Consider the following 12,282-nt stretch of genomic DNA (forward strand, 5'->3'; position numbering starts at 1 on the left):
CCTCACATACATAGAACAGATGCAGCTCAAGCAGCAGTGCAAGCTTCCCCCATACAGAAAGTGAAACAGCACAAGAAGCATGGTGCAAGTTTCCATCACATACATAGAACAGATGCTGCCAAAGCAGCAGCAGTGCAAGCTTACCCCCACACAGAAAGTGAAACTGCACAAGCAGCATGGTGCAATCTTCCTTACCATACACAGAACAGGTGCAGCTGAAGCAGCAGCAATGCAAGCTCCTCACGGATAGTGTGAGAAACTGCACAAGTAACATAGTGCAAGCTTACCTCACCTACACAGGACAGCTGCAGCTCAAACATCAGCAATGCAAGCTTCCCCCACACAGAAAGTGAAACTGCACAAGCAGCATGGTGCAAGCTTCCCTCACATACATAGAACAGATGCTGCTCAAGCAGCAGCAGTGCAAGCTTCCCTCGCACAAAAAGCAAAACAGTATTAGCAGCATGGCACTCGCTTCACTCAAATGCATAAACCGGGTACACATCGAAGCTGTGTGAGTTTCTCTTCAAAGCACAGAGGAAGTGTACAAGCAACAGCAATCTTCCCTCAGTGGACAGAGGTACTGAGCCTGTACCTGCTGACGTCCTCATGGCCAGGCTGAAGGTGGCTCAGCAGGGTCAGGGTAGGGTGCAGACTGTGGCACAGCCGGATTCTTCCTCTAGATGATGGCGTGGACGTGTTGAGGGCCCTGTGCAGCTCCTTCAGGAGGACCCCCTGCAACTCAGGGTGCTGGGTGAAGAAGACCTGCGGGGTGACAGCATTCTGAGAGCAGCTCTCGCCCCAACTGCGCTTCTGCCCCAGGGTCCGGGCAGTCAGGGCACCTACGACATGGAAAAAGGAGAGTAAGGGGGTGACAACGGACGGAGAAGATGTAAAAGTATAAGTTGAAGTGGACCCGGGCACCACCCTCCAGAGGCGCAAAGTTCATATAGCTCTTTTAAAGGAGACTCATCTCACGGCCCACACTGATAGACGCTGGGGGGGTACCCTCATAGGAACTATGGCTATGCAGGGGGGGGTTCTGATTTGTGTTGCCCTGAGACCCCTCTGGAGATTCAATACTCACATATTGACACAGAGGGCCGCTATATGGTGTTGGGGGGCCGACTAGTGGGTCATCCAATTTCGTTGGTGTCACTATATGCCCACAGCTCTAACCAGACTACTTTTCTACACTCCTTAACACCCACATTATTACACGACACTCTAGCTCTGGTTTAATGGGGAGGGAATTTTACCTGCACTCACGATCTCGATATGGATCGCTCATGTCCCCCACTCACCGATGCGCAATCAACAGTGCTAGCACAGGGTCTACAGCACTGGTCAACTAGCGTACAGATACAGGAGGTCTCGAGGGGGATACACCCCTATATTAGAGAGTATTCACATTATTCTGGATTACATAATTTGTCAGACCACAGCCCCCTACAGCTGCGACTGGCACGGGGAATGTGCAGACCAAGAATTCCAACATGGTGGTTCCCTGTAGAAGCGCTTATAGTTACACCACCATGTACCTCTCTCTCTGAATCTATTGTCTCCTATTTCCAAGACAACAAAGGAACTGCCTCAAATTTAGGGATCGAGTGGGACGCATTTAAGGTTGTGTTGAAGGGCACATGATTAAAGCAATCTATGGCACTAACATGACCCTAAACAAAGAAATAGAGAAGCTGGAGTCAGAGATCAGGCGACTGGAGCAAGGGACTCCTGATACTCCATTAGCAGCAACACATCTAGCAAAGACCTAATCAAACTACAGCGAAACACTAGAACACCTGGGAGTAGCAGATTATAGAGAACACATGGCCAGGTGGCATTGCGGAAGGGGTTAAGTCTGGCAGGGCACTAGCATGGTCACTACGCACAGACTCCTAGAAATTCAATATTGGCTATCAAAGATGGCACTGAACGTATTGTCAACACACAGCTTGAGATAAATAATGCTTTCTACACATACTATGCCACCTTATATAGTGCACCGCAGGAAAATGGCGCCTCGGACTTGCAGTCCTTCTTGAAGGACATTACACCTCCTCAGGACCCACCAGCAATGCTAACAGAGCTTGAGTCCCCTATCACGGTAAATGAGATAGAAGACGCCATGCAACAAATGCCAAAAGGCAAGACCCCGGAAGCAGATGGTTGGACCCTGGAGTTTTATGCAAACGTCGGATCTGGACTTGCACCCACCCAGCTGCAAAAACTGTACACAGAAGCATATAATGCAGAAACACTGCTCTCCTCACTTCAAGAAGGAATATAGGTACTGCTCCTCAAACCGGCCAAAGACTCCGTATTACTTGGATCGTATAATCCATTATCCCTATTAAACGCAGACTATAAGATCCTGGGGGAAATATTGGCTAATAGATTAATAGAGATGGCCCAGCTGTTAGTGCACCGAACCAAAATGGCCTCAAACCAAATAGGAACACTTTCTTGAATTTACATAGGCTGTTCATGCTGATGGATAGGGCAAAAACAAGTGAGACACAATGTTGAGTAGCATCTCTAGATATAGAGAAAGCATTCGATACCCTGGGCTGGAAATACTTGCAAGTGCTAGCATGCTAAACATTAGGGCCTCCCTTTTTGAAGTGGGTGAACTTATTGTATAGTGCTCCTACTGCAAGAGTACGGACTGGTGCCATCATAACAGACCGTTTAAATTTGAACGAGGCATCCCTCAAGGATGCCCCCTTTTACCAGTTGCATTGGCAATAGAGCCACTCGCTTGTGCGCTACGTCGGCGAGCACTGTATTGGGGAATAAGGGCATATGACCGATGGCACATGGTCTCATTGTACGCAGACGACGAACTGATATACCTACGCGGTAGTGCAGTGGACCTACCAGAGCTGATGTTGCTATTGGAGCAATTTGGAAAGGTATCAGGGCTGAAGGTTAAATGGGACAAGTCGCTCTTGTTCCCAATTACATACTTAACTCCTGAACAGAGGGGGGAGTAATCCCAGTCAGGCTGCTTCCCTAGTCCTATGATTCTTTTAAGTATTTGGGGGTCCAAGTGTATCAATCTTCCACAGATCTGCAAGATGGGAACTTAGGTAGGGCATTCAATAGCGCTAGATCCTCCCTGCCATTCGCGACAGAGCTACCTCCCTCACCCATGGGTCGCATCGCCACCTCTAAAATGCTATTATTGCCAAGACTATTATATTTTTCGCAGATATCCCTCTACAAGTATCCCAGAGGTTATTTGAGGACTTGAGATCGGTGAAAGCAGCTCTTATATGGGCCAAGAACAGGAAGCAAGTCTCTCTCAAGAAATGATATGCACCAATATCAGAAGGGGGTTTGGGAGCCCTGAACTATGAATATTACGATGCAGCTGCTTAGTTGCAGTGCCAATGAGATGGTTAGCTGGCCAAAATACATCAGAATTAGGAAAATAGGAAACTCCGACACACCCAAGTGGGGTCTTGGAGAGGTTGATGGGTGCAGACACCGTGATACCGAAAAGAACAGGCAATCTCCTGATGATGACTGGTAGACATTGCTGGCGCCTGTATTTGTATAAGGGAAAAACGCATCCCCCTTATGCCCCAGCACTGCTCCTGTGGGGTGATACTGGGATATGCAATGCACGGCCACAGAATGGAGGCGACGAACTGGGCCAATGCAGGACTTACCACATGGGGCGACATGCTCACAGATTACATTTTCTATACATCTGACGGCTTAGTAGATGATTATGGGGTACCTCCGGGCTCCTTCCTACTATATGCCTCATTAGTGTATCAGTTGCGAGTGGTATGGAAAAAACACACACGCGGAACCAGAGTTGTCTAGACTCCTCCAAACCCTCCTAACACATGGTACTGCCCGCCGTGCAGTCACAATGCTATACAGCTCAAAACACCAGGATGAGACTCCCCGACTCTATGGGCCTACTGGGATGAGGAGCTCTCAACCACACTGACAGACAAGCAGTGGGAACAATGCCTAGAGGTTCCAAAAGTCATCTCAATAAATGCAAGGCGTAAATACACCCAGTTTAACTGTCTATATCATACTTACTTAACCCCAACAGAATAGTCAAGATGTACCCAGGAGCGGCAGATATCTGCCCGCAATGCACTGCACCAATGGCCACATTCATGCATATGTTATGGTCATGTCTGAAAATAGTTGAGTACTGGACAGAACAAGCTGAAATATTGACAGAGACCACAGGCACCCTAGTACCAATAAATGGACAACATTTTTTATTAGAGATTACTAAGCGTTCATCAAAACGTAAATCACTGAATACATTTTTAGATTTCGCTCTGGTGGTCGCTAAGCGAAGACTAGCTATATGTTGGAAGGCACGCCTGCCTTCCCTGTCCCTTTTTGGCTTCAAGATTTGCGTAGGGCCCTCGAGGCTGAACTAGCGATCTCCCTGAAATTAATCCCGGGTTGCTCGAATATAACTAACACTCCCGATTAGAGGACATATCTTACTGTGATAGAGGCTAAATTGGGTGGTATCCCAATTGCAGTATATGATGCCCCGACAGAACGCTACACAGGCACAACTGGGTAACGCCCTCCATATGAAAGGCCCAAGGCTGGAAATAGGATACCTCTTCTATACGTGGTTCTCTCCCCTTCTGCCCTCCGACTGCACCATCGACAACCCTACGGAAATTAAATGAATACAACAGACGTTTAGCGTCCCCCCCCCCCACACATAAATCCCTAATGTTAGATTTGGCTTCATTTGCGTGTTTCCCCTGAGTTTTTGCTTTCTGACCTCCCGGTTTAGACTGTTTTTGCTGGAGTAACTTTTCTGCGCACTTTTCGCACTGCTGATCAGTGGTAAAGTGCAAGTGCTCCTGTGGTAAAGTGTGTTATGGATTGATGTTTTCACGAATGGATGTTTGATTTACGTGTCGGTCCCTAGTGAAGTGCACTACGGGTGCCGGGGCCTGTGAATCAAATGCTTCTCATGGGCCTGCAGCACAGATTGTGCCACCCAAGTACGTAGCCCGGAAAAAGGTACCTCAGACCTGCCATTGCAGAGTCTGCGCGTAGCTGTGACTGCCATGTCGACTTGGCCCATGCCCACACTGGCCAGTCACAAACCCTTCCCTTTTCTTACATGTCAGGCGCCCCTAAGGTAGGCAGAAGGTACCCCTGTGGGCAGGGTGCAGTGTATGTGAAATGCAGGATATGCCCGGGTGTGTGCGGCGTGTCCGGATAGTGATTTACAGCCAAATTCGTTGTTCACTATTGCAAGGCTTCCTCTTCCCCGTAGGACGGATCGGGCAGTTTGTTTATAACAGCTTATAAACATAACGGGCCCAAAGAAAGAGGTAAGGAAATGAAGTTTAGTATGCCTGAACTCAGAATCTAAAGATGCACCTTTTAGCGAAGGTGCTTTTTCCATTCTGAGTTCGTAAATGCCACTTTTAGAAAGTGGGTATTATTTTGCTCAGTCATCCCGTGTGCCTCTGCTGGAATGTGGATTGCCTGTCTGGGTTTTGGATGACAGAAGGCTGGGGAGCGGGTGTGGCTCCAGATAGTCTAGGTAGGTCAGGAAAGGTTTGAATAGACCTGGGCTGCGATGGGGGAAGAGGAAGGAGATTTCCTTGCACCTCAAAGGGGCCTGGTCTGCCTCGTACAATGCCGTCCCTTCCTCCTGCCAGGAAATCACACAGCGACGGCCAAACTGGTTCTGGCCGGGCCCAGACACCCTCTGCCTGAAAGATCAAAGGATTTTTGGGTACAAATACTGGGGCCCAGACCCCTGAACGCTAGAACTCATCTGGATCAAGAAGACTGCCAAGAGAAGAAGAGCAGGAGAAGCTGTGAGAAGGAATGACCGCTTTGCTGGGCTGACCTACAGTGGCTGATTCTGTCTTGTGCAGTGAAAGGACTGGACTGGACTTTCTGCAACCTAATTTGTGAGTCTCTCCAAGGGCTTGCGGTAGAGTCTGCCCCCTGTTCACGAAATCTCAGGAACAGCAAAGACTTCAAGTTCTTCTACTTGCAGCTCTGGGGACTGTGTGTTTTGTGCTGCAACCAGAAGAACTCCAACTCGATGACGTCTACGACGACCCTGCCCACTCCGTGTCCTGAAGGCACCGCAGAGGGCACCGTCACACCGCGACCCTGGTCTCACCGACGATGCCTGCCGACGCCACCACCGAGCAGCTTGCTAGCACCGCGACCTGTGTGCACCGCACTCCGCACCGCTACACGACGACGCCGTGGCCTTCCTGACGCCGCCACTTCCCGCTGAAATCGACGCTGCTGCTTGCACCGTGCTTCGAGGGCACCGCTCATAACGTTACACGACGCACCGTCCTCATCCCACACCGCAGCCTTGGCCCACCGCCACCGGTGCCATCGACTCCCGCTCGTCAGCTGACGTCAGCGCCGCTGCTTGCACCGTGACCTGCTAGCACCGTGACGAGCAACACCTTCATCTCGCACAGCGACCCTGGTCTGACCGACAATGCCATCTGACGCCGCCACCGAGCCGCGGCTCGCACCGCGACCTGGGGGCACCGCACGGCTGCACTTCGCAAGGCAGCACCCGGTGTCTGCCGACGCCAGCGCTCCTAATCCCATCAGAAAGGAGCCCGACCTGCAACGTGAGTAACTTCAAGGGCCCCATCGCCCTGCATTTCTCACAAGGACTGTCTTACAGGTCTCCCCGACACCATAGCGGGCCCGCGACCAGCCAGAACTGTTGGATTTGTTGTTCACAACGCCGTGGTAGCCCCGGATGGAGCTTTCGACATCAAGGAACTTTGTTTGAAACTTATGTTGAGAACGACAGATTTTTCTTACATATAGTATTGTGGATTTTTATCGTCTTTGGTCTTGTTTGAAAGTATATAAAATTATTGGTTATTTTTCTAAACTGGTGTGGTGTCCTTTCGTAGTGCTTACACTGTATTACTGTCGGTTGGGTGCAAAACGCTTTACACACTGCCTCTAAGATAAGCCTGACTGCTCGTGCCAAGCTACCAAGGGGGTGAGCAGGGGTTATTTTCGGAGTGTAACTCCCTTATCCTGACTAGAGTGGCGGTTTCTGTCTGGCTTCGGCACCTGCCCTAGCCTACCGGAAATCCCATTTCTAACACCTAGCAATGGTTTTTAACGTGGGGTTGTGATACAATGACAGTGGTAGAATACATGTGTTGCAGCACAGCAGAGATCTAGCTCCTTTCGTCTACCACCAATATTTACTTTTTTATTATGTTGAATGTTGTTTATGTCACTTAACAGATATATCTTGGAATGCAGGAGAATGGGAGTAATTCCCACCCTAGGTTGAGAACACCGGTGGATATATAAAGAGATGCTACAAACTGCATGGTAACTGTGCTAGACATTTGTACTGTTGTAACTTGAAATAAGTTGCATTGCTGTGCTATGTTGCTATATCTCGCGAAATTGTATTCGTACCCGATGTATATTGATGAAAATCTAATAAAGAAATATCCACAAAAAAAAGAAGTAACCGAATCCTAAAGGGCCTGACCACGTGTAACTAATGTATGTAAGTTGCAACGACGACAAGGAATCCAGTATACACACACATTGGAAGCCTCCTTACCACAGCCCTTCTATCATGCTCACCGCTGCGCAGTCATTTAGCATCAAACCCGCTGCCTCCTGATTCCGTTACCCTTAGATGCACCACTCGGGTACCTCGCTAGACACTGCACCTGCCGCCATCCTTCATGGCCACAGATGTATGAACCTGCATGCATCTCAGGGAGCAGTAAGAGCGCTGTTGGCAAGACTAGGAGCAGTGACATGCTATTTAAGTGCAATGATAGTCAGGATTGGTCAGTTGAGTCATCCACGCACTAGGTGTCCTGTAGCGCTCACTGGCATCATCTCTCTCCTGATATTTACACATTCATACCCTAGCCCAGCTACTCGAACAATATCAGGTGAACTTCCAAAGAAGTGCAGAGGGCACACACATTCAAACCTGGCTAGAGAAGCGACCTGAGCATCCTACCAGCATCATCACCCCATGCTTAGACCATGCACTCCATTGGATTAAGGCAGACTTTCTCTGCATCAACAGAGCCAAAACCGTGACCTTAAATTGGGAAAAAGCGAGTTGGTCACACTACCCTTCAACCTGCCCCAAGGGTTTGGTATCACTCAGACAACCCCACAAGAAGCCAGCAAGCAAAAGTTACTTGTATTCCAAATTCTGCATCACAGACATCTTCATCAAAGTCGTAAATGTTAGAATGATTGCCAAGTGGTGGGAAACCCGGAACTGAAAACGTCCAAGCGTACACCTGGTGTTATGTATTGCAGACAGCCACAGCAGCCTTTCTCAGGCGGCATATCCCTCAATTTTCTGAAGTGTTTGAAGTCCAAGGAAGTGAAAATTATTACACAGTCACACTGCAGCAAAACGCCTAGTGTTGTTGCTTAGGGAACCCCATGAAAATCTGAACCAAATGAATGAAAATACAGCCAAATAGGCAGCACTATAAATACAAATATAAATAGTTCCTTTAAGGAGCAAGCCACTTCCCTATCCCTGCATGCCTTGCATTGGCAATTCTATTTAAAAGGGTCAGTGCAGAGGTTTACTACCTTGAGTTCTACTATTCAAACCCAGGGGCACTGGCTAAGTGGGGTGGTTATTAACGGCTTCAAAGAAGACGCCTACAACACACGATTTGAATACAAATACGCAACTTTTCCTCCTGCCCTGTACGATCTTCATTGATTGTTATAAATGCTAGAATAGAGAAGCAAGCGGTATCAGGAGATAAGAGTTCCAGACCACGTCAGTAAAGGTGTTTGCATCTGATAACTCTTAGCAAAAAGGGTTCTTCAAAGCAGCTTGACTGACAACGGTGCCTGTTTTGGTGTCTGAGTCTAAACAGCAATGTCTGGTAAAGCCATGCAGAGAAGTCCAAGTAGAGGCTCTGCATAGCTCGTTCAGGGGGGCATTCCTCATCCACACTGCCAGGGCTGCTTTCCCCCAAGCGACATGAGCCCTAGGGCTCCCTTTCCATGGTCTCTTTACTATCAATCAATGGTTATTCATGCATAATTCATTCAAACCTTTGCAGGAAGCATCATACAAATGACAAAATACAAGTTTTGCGCAGATTCATTGAAAACAGCATATATGACTGTTAGCCAGGATTTAAAATGACTGGGTAGAGAATCAGTCTGATTTCAGTCGTGGGTGTTAGATATTTTGTTATCAGTGGCTATCCATTGATGCATTCCGAAAAACAATAAAGGTACATGCTTTATCAGGACTCATCCTAAACAGGAAAAACTCGACTTTCAAACAAAGGAGATGCAACAGCGACACTCAGAGGCCAAGTAGAAGACTGCAGGTCATAGCCCGTAGCAAGGACAGCATCACCATAATGTTCTCATCATTGACTACAACAATGAGCTTCTATACACCAGCACTTAGAGGCTAAATCAGGTCATCAGCATTGGTGTATGTTTATCTTTGATATAAAAGTGCTCACTTATTATGGCAATGTTGTTCTCTGCCGAGTACAGGATGGGGGTCAGTCAGCTCTATACTAGTATGTAATCAGCAACGTTGATGAAATCAATCCGAGTGTATCTTTGATTTGCTATATTAAAATTCACTAAAAATGTTTGGAAGGTTAACGGCCTTTGTGACAAAATAAAGAGAGGGTTAGTCCTGCAATATCTTACACGTCAGGCACCAGCGGTGGCCCCGATACAAGAATCGCATTTTGTGGGTTTGGCATGTAAGGCCACCTAGATCAGTGGGTTTACCGGATGGTGGCACATTCCGAGTTCACTTCGGGGTCACGAGGGTGTGGGCATCCTGGTTCGAAAACAATCATCAACAGGACATGGACAGACGACCAGGGACGATTCGCAGCTATCTCCTGTCAATGGGATGGACGCCCGTACAATATAGTCTCAGCATATATTCCGTCGGCACTGCACTCGGTGGCACTCCCGGCCCTCAGCACCTTCTTACTTGCACTTCCACAGGGGTACTTCTAACAGGGGGCAACTTCAATACAACGTTAGACGATGCTCTTGACCGTAAGCCCCCTAGTACCCAACGCAGGGCACATTCCCGGTTCGCGGAATTCCTAGACGCACTTGGCCTCATAGATGTTTGTCGCACACGATTTCCACAGGAACAGCAATACATCTTTTATTCCGGAGCACATAATAGCCTCTCAAGAATAGACTACATACTCACATCGGCAGATGTGTGCGGGAAGCTGGAGGGGGTAATGCACCTACCTAGAAGTATTACCGATCACTCCCCTTTCTTGTCCAATACGTGTCACATGTCCCAGGACAACGTCGAATATTCCCAATATACCCTGGTTTTCTTAAGAACCCCAGGATCTGGAAGGATCTAACCAAAACCACACAACAGTATTTCCAAGAAAACAAATGCTCGGTAGCCTCTCCGACAACACTGTAAGAAGCATACAAGACGGTACTGTCGGGCCAAGCAATTTCACTAATTGTGGGGCATAAAAAAAAACACAAAAAAACAGGTAGAGGCCCTCGAACAAGAAGTAAAACCGCTGGGTGGCACAACTTCAATTGACCACCAGCAACACCATAACAGACCCCAAGCAGATAGTTAATACACTGGCCCTCCACTACGAAAAGGTATACACTTAAACAGCTACAGGCACACCTGAGGAAGCTCTAGCATTCCTCAAAGATATTCAAATGCCCACGCTTACTCCGGATGACACTCTGGGGCCCTACGGCATACTTATTGAATTGTACAAAAAAATCAGCAAACACACCACATTTGCTCAACATTTGTGAGGCTAGCCTAGACGCAGGAGAACTCCCCAGAGACCAGCGATTGGCGACAGTGGTCGCTATACACAAGCCGGGTAAGCTGGCGCATGAATGTACATTTTACCGGCCAATATCACTGCTTCATGCAGAGGCCAAAATACTTGCTAAAACATTGGCCGCTAGATTGCAACCCCACCCCGCAAAATTAGTGCATCCGGACCAGTCCGGTTTCATGCCTGGCCGAAACACAGCACTCAATTGGAGACGCCTACATGGAGTAATGGCCCGTATACACACCATCCTAGAGGACGCTGTCATCCTATCCCTAGACGCTCATATGGCCTTCGATATGGTAAAGTGGCCTTTCCTCTTCGCCGTTCTTAGATATATGGGCTTCGGCCCCAAGTGTCGTGCCTGGGTCCAGCTATTGTACACTAAGCATCTGGCGCACGTAGTAGCCAATGGCCGAATTTCGGCAGACTTTCCTCTTGGGCGTGGCACATGACAAGGCTGCCCTTTGTCGCTGCTTCTATTCGCCTTGGTACTGGAGCCGCTGGCGGCCTGGATAAGAAGGGACCCAGTCATATGTGGGCCTCTAAGCGGATGATATTCTGCTCTACATGGCATCTCCCAGGCGCTCGCTCTCCAGACTTCTGGATATATGTGAGGTATACGGTAGATTCTCCGGTTACACTATTAATTGCGCCAAATCTGTTCTATATATGCTGAGCGGCGCCCCACCGCGGCTCCCGGCGGGCTGTACAGTACAGGCCGTAGAGGGGAGTTTTAAATACCTGGGACTCAATATCACACGGCAACCCATGGAATTTATGGAAAAAAACCTTATGGAACCCTTAAAAAGGCTCCGCCGCCATACCAAACATTGGCAAACGCTACCTTTGACACTACTGGGATGAGCGGCACTATTTAAGATCATGGCGCTCCCTAATTAGAACACCCTGTTCCCGGTTAACCACCACCTACTTTAAGGCAATTGAAGCAGAAGCAAGTAACCTCCTATGGGACGGAAAACCAGCCTGTATAGCCATGCACAAATTTGTCAGGGGGTGGTATGATGGCGTAATTGCCCTGCCAAATATACAAGCATACTATTGGGCCTCCCAATTGATCGTGATTAATCAATGGCTACACGCACCTCAAATGGAGCCTGCGTTCCTTATGGATAGGCATGTTCTAAAAGAGGGAGGAGTCATGAGAGCGCTCTACAATAAGACCCGGAAAAACACTCTTATGGGGCCCACTGCACACACTGTACAAATATGTTATATGACACCCAAAAATCTAGGCTGGGATGGTATTATAACACAACTGACTCCGCTCTGGGAAACCCAAAGGCTGGGTAGGCTTAGCGGTAGTAAGGGCTTCAAACAATGGGATCTAATAGGAATTTCAAGAGGAGAAGATCTCTGGTGTAAGGGAGAGGTCATCAAATTTACCCAGCTCCAAGATAAGTACGAGATG

General features: G+C 48.3%; 1 protein-coding gene across 2 annotated transcripts in view; it reads right to left on the bottom strand.

Annotated features, from left to right (window-relative positions):
• LOC146783280 (tRNA (32-2'-O)-methyltransferase regulator THADA-like) overlaps nucleotides 1-12,282 on the bottom strand; it is a 233,738-nt gene that overhangs the window by 64,308 nt on the left and 157,148 nt on the right. For both annotated transcript variants that reach the window (XM_085633313.1, XM_085633314.1), the window contains one exon: nucleotides 596-842. In XM_085633313.1, coding sequence (XP_085489439.1) covers nucleotides 596-842 — 247 coding nt within the window. The remainder of the gene's footprint in view (nucleotides 1-595; nucleotides 843-12,282) is intronic.

Source organism: Triturus cristatus, chromosome 11 (genome assembly GCF_964204655.1).
Source record: "Triturus cristatus chromosome 11, aTriCri1.1, whole genome shotgun sequence".
NCBI classification, from domain to species: Eukaryota; Metazoa; Chordata; class Amphibia; order Caudata; family Salamandridae; genus Triturus; species Triturus cristatus.